Source organism: Elephas maximus, chromosome 10 (assembly GCF_024166365.1).
Source record: "Elephas maximus indicus isolate mEleMax1 chromosome 10, mEleMax1 primary haplotype, whole genome shotgun sequence".
Taxonomy (NCBI): Eukaryota; Metazoa; Chordata; class Mammalia; order Proboscidea; family Elephantidae; genus Elephas; species Elephas maximus.
The window spans coordinates 104,174,969-104,179,827 of NC_064828.1; the positions used below are offsets into that span (position 1 = coordinate 104,174,969).

Below are 4,859 nucleotides of genomic sequence, written 5' to 3' on the forward strand. Positions count from 1 at the left end.
TCTGCTGGGCTGGCCTCCTGGGGCTCAGGGCTGACCCTCCAGGGCCCGGAGTGCAAATAGTGCCGTGTCCCAGGAGCTCAGCCATACCCCCTCTCAGCTCTGTGGGCTTTTACAAATGACACCGGGCCAGGGGTCCATTTAAAAATCATTTTATTATTAACATCATCTTCCCATTTAGCCAAGTGTCTGTCGTGTATAAGGAATGTCGGTAAATATTCCATTTGAAGCTTCTTTGTACATATTTCCATCCATAAATAAACTCTGAATTCACATAAAAAAGTTAAACTTAAATAACTCATATTTCCTTCTCTTGTAACAGGCATATATTGGTAAAATATAAATATTCTTGGACTCAGGCTTTGTTCTAAGTGAGGGCAGGGATTCATCACATGGTACAACTATTGACAACAAAACCAAGAAATTGTCAGCTGGCTCCTGGCTGGGACTAGTGCTGAGGTGGGAAACGGAAGATTCACATTTGGTTTCTGGATCAGGGGAGGGGCTGCCATGATGGTGAGAAGGAGAGAGTTTTCTTTACAGCTCTGATAAAAATAATCTGTTCTGCCACTGCATTTTAATTTTAAATATATTCTTCCACATTGGCTAATTCCATAATCATTTTACTGAAAACTCAGATGTCAACTAACAAAATATGGCACATAATCTGTCTGGAACCACGTCAGGAAGTTTGAAACTATCACTGGGCTGAAATGATATGGACAGAAATGCACGTGGAGAGAGCGGTGATTCGGGGGTCGTTTGGTTAGTTCATTGTGGTCAATCGAACGTTCATCTATGGCCTCAGTGCTCTGTCAGTCACCCCCTGGGGGCCGTCGGACATCCCTGGTGCCCCAGGCAGGGCTCAGAGCACGCGGGGGATGATGGTGAAGGGCACGGCTGGGCTGCTAGCCTCCAACTCCAGGGCTGTCAGGAAGCACTCGGTGGCTGCTGTATCGTTACCCTGGGCTTGGAGGACCTCGCCCAGCCCGTTCCAGACCTCGTGGGCTGTCGAGTTCACCTGGACTGCATCCCGGAGGATCTTCTCTGCTAGACTGTAGCGGCCCAGCTGGTGAAGGATCAGAGCCTGCAGGCATTGGAGAGACAGACAGACAGTCAGAGAGACCCTAATAGGAGCTCCGGGCTCCTATTTGTCCTTGAGTTTCCAGCAAGTTCCTGGAAGGCGGGAATGTATCTCCCATTGTGCTGGGCAAGTAGTAAGTTCTCAAATACTTCCTGCACTCGGGGGTAACAGTCAAAAGAGTCACTTGAGCCGTATGAAGTTGCTGGCATTCAACCATTTCTGAACCATAAAAATGGCAGTTTCACTTGGTTCATCCTATTGCTTAACCAGGAATCAACCAACTGGAAGAGCTACTGGCACAGCCATCCTGGCTGGTTCCTGCCTGCATGGAACTGTACCTCTTGTACATCCTGCCCCCCTTTTTTAAATCTAAAGAAACGTCAGTTATGGCAGTAATATAATAATTGTAACCCAGAATGATTTTAAGAGATTTTTCTAAATTGCCCACCATCTCCCTTCCGTAACCAAGCCCCTGATCTAGTTGTCCCTTGCCTGGGCCCAGACGCAGCTGTCATTTTAGGGGTTTAATCAGGGTGTACATGTTGCTCCCCAAATATACCATCATAACCATGTTCCTAAATTACACATCTCCAGAGCTGATGTTTTTTGGACGTTTGCATCTGATGGGTGTACTCATTTACTCAGTCACTCCCCTCATGGTACACTGAGGTCATATCCAGTAAATCGCACTGCCATGAACTTCTTTCTGGATATTGCCTCTTTGTTCCCTTATAACAGTAGATTTCAAATACTTTTATAGCCCTGGAAACCTTTGGTTAAATAGAATCTTACGCAGAACCCCCACAAACACTGTGAATAAAACAGACAAAAAGGAACCGCTCTGTGTAGGACGAGGAGGGGAGGGCTCAAAGACCCTGCAGACTCCTCACAGTGGCCCTGCCGGGGACTCAGTGGAACCAGTGTGACAACTACTTATGCATCCTTCCTGGAGGGCAAACTTGCCTCAAGTGGAGTCAGAAGATAGAACTCTTTAGTGTTCTCCAAACATTTTGCAAATATTATCCCCAAAGGGTTGTATCACTTTTTACAGCCATCATCAGAGTACCGGTGGCCATTTCCCCCTTCCCCTACTATCAATTACTCTTAATTTTCGCTAATTTCTTAAGTGAGAAATGTCCAAAGCGCACCCCCATCCCTTTCTGGAAACCTGAATCTGTCTCCTAACAACTGAGGTTAAATATTTCCATGCGGAAAAATGTGGAAGAGAATCCCAAATTCTCATGGAATCCAGACTTTCTGGAGCCATGGAGGCCAGAGGAACCTGTGAAATTGTTGCCCTGAGATAATGTTTAAAACTTAAACCAAAAAAAATCCTTGAATTCTTCTTTAAACCAAACAATGAGCTAACTTACTTAGTAAAGAACATTTGCCTTGAACATTGTGCTTTTGTGAAGAACTATCCATATGGGATCAAAGTGACAACAGCAACTCGAAAGGTCAGATAGGAAGCTTAGGGGGCAGTGAGTTCATGTTAATGAGGACGGAACAATTCAGAAAAGGTGGGTGAGAAGGGTTGTACAACTTGAAGACTGCAATCAGTGCCCCCGAATTATACATGTAGAAATTACTGAACTGGCGTATGTTTTGTTGTGTGTACTTTTGACAACAATAAAAAATAAACTGTTTCCCACCTGCCTTCTCCCTCCTGGGGAGTGGCGATCCGCACTGTTGGCTGCATGTTCATTTCCGCCTTGATACTTTTGTTGATACACAAAAGATTATCGTGCTTTTCCAGCCTGTCCTTTGACTTCTGAATTTTTTTTCTTTGAACAAAAGTTTTTCATTTTTAAAACTGAATTCACTGGTCTTTTGTGATTTCTCTTGTCACGTCAAAGCATAGAACGTTACCCTTTCAAGGAACGGACATTTGTATTTATTGTGATTTGTCCTTTTTTTAAGAAGCTAACTACTTTACCTTGGCAGATGAGAAGGATCTAAACGGATTTCTTCTACTGTGCTAGACACGAGCTAGCGCCCCCTCCCCCCGTAAGGTGCTTCCGTTGCCAGAGTGAATTATGAGGTGAAACTGTCTATTTTGTGGCTTTCAACGATTTTCCTGTGAGACGGCACCTAACTTTGTATCAGTGCCACACTGTTTTAATTTTGTCACTCCAAATCATGTTTCCACAGTGGGATTAGAGCCTTTCCTCACTGCCTTTTGCTTTTAATGTTACCTCCTGACAACCTTGCCCTCTACTATTCCAGATGAATTTTAAAATCATTTCGTTCATTCCCTTTGGGAGTCGAACTGTAACTGCATTAAATCTCTAAACACACAAGGGAAGCCTGACATCTCACAATGTTTAGTCCCCACCCAGGAATGTGACGTGGCTGTCAGCTGTTCCCATCTCCTTGTCCATTGCCCAGCAAAGCCTTGCATTTCCTTTATGTGGCTTGTGCCCATTACCAATGAGGCATCCCTAGCTTGTCCTCAAGCCCGACTTCACCAGAGGGAACAGGGCAGCTGGGAGTGGAACCAACTAGTGCAGTTGGGTGAACATGCCTGCCTGGGGGCCGGCTGTAGCCGGAGCCACAAGCCACAGGCCCCGTGGGGCCTGCAGACAGGCTGGGCACACTCAGGGAGCCTGGCTGACAGGAGTTCTACGAGGGCAGCAGGAGGGTACCTTCAGCAGCCAGTGTCTAGGCCGACTCCTGCTTGGGTGACCTCTCCCCAGGGCGTGGGGCCCTGAGGTAGCATCTGAGGTCCTGAAAAGTGGCCTGACTTCAGAGAGTCACCAGCAGCCACCGAGCAGCCAGAGCTGTAGCCGTGATGCCGACCGACCAGAGCTCGTGGTTCTGTGGGAGAACCGGTCACTGAGACCCAGGGCCCTTGGGCAGAGTGTGACCTCTGGGGATCAGGAGGGGGAAACCCAGTCACAGAGACCCACGGATGGCCCTTGGGCAGAGTGTGAGCTGGTGGCGGGGAGGGGCAGCCATGGAGACCCATGGCCCTCGGGTACAGTGTGAGCTCTGGGGTGGAGTGGGGAGAGGGAGGGGGGAACCCGGTCACGGAGATCCATGGCCCTTGGGCAGAGTGGTGAGCTCTTGAGGAGGGGGGCAGAGGGGTGGGTACTCTGTGCCCCGCCTCAGCATTGGGAAGGGAGAGGCAGTTCAGGCATCCTTCCTGGGCTTGGAGGGGAAAAGGGGGCCACGGCAGTCAAAGGGTCACCCAACCCTGGCCAAGGGCATAGCAGGCTTCAGGTCAGCTCTACTCACTGTGGGAGGAAGCACCCTGTGTCCCCTTTTTTACTAACGCCTAAACATGCATTAACAATGTCCACGCTGGGTCCCTAGGTAGGAATAGGGCTAGGCTGGATCTGCCAGAAAGGTCTTGGGGCGGCCATACATCTGTGGCAGGGGCTGGGGGAGTGAGAAAGGGGCGGAGAGCGGCCAGGTGGAAGCGTAGCCTCCCTCCTTGAAGCTTTAGAATGAGAGATGGCTAGAAGTCATGGTTCACAGTTAGGGTTTCACCTTCGCTTCTGATATTGGCTCTCCTTAGACTCCTGTGTGCACTGCTGGGTTATGGCCTTCCCAAGGCAGGTCAGGGTCAGGGTTCCCAGGGGCCACCAGCAGAAGTTGCCCAGCCCTGTTTGCACATGCAGCCACTACAGAGGACCACCTCCCGTCTCCGCGGGGTTTGCTCCTCACAGCTCCTTCTCCCCAGAGCTCACACTATCCCCCCCACCCCCCCGCCATGAAGTGTGAGGGAGCTGAGTGCCGAGAGGGCAAACCTTCAGCAGTGGACACGGGCTTCCTG

The 4,859-nt window shown here is 49.3% G+C and overlaps 1 protein-coding gene across 5 annotated transcripts in view; it reads right to left on the minus strand.

Annotated features, from left to right (window-relative positions):
* Positions 1-139: 139 nt before the first annotated feature.
* The window catches only part of TTC7B (tetratricopeptide repeat domain 7B), a 312,432-nt gene continuing 307,712 nt past the window's right edge, over positions 140-4,859 (minus strand). For all 5 annotated transcript variants that reach the window (XM_049898916.1, XM_049898913.1, XM_049898918.1 and 2 more), the window contains one exon: positions 140-1,084. In XM_049898916.1, the coding sequence (XP_049754873.1) occupies positions 863-1,084 (222 nt within the window). In that variant the 3' untranslated portion in view covers positions 140-862. The remainder of the gene's footprint in view (positions 1,085-4,859) is intronic.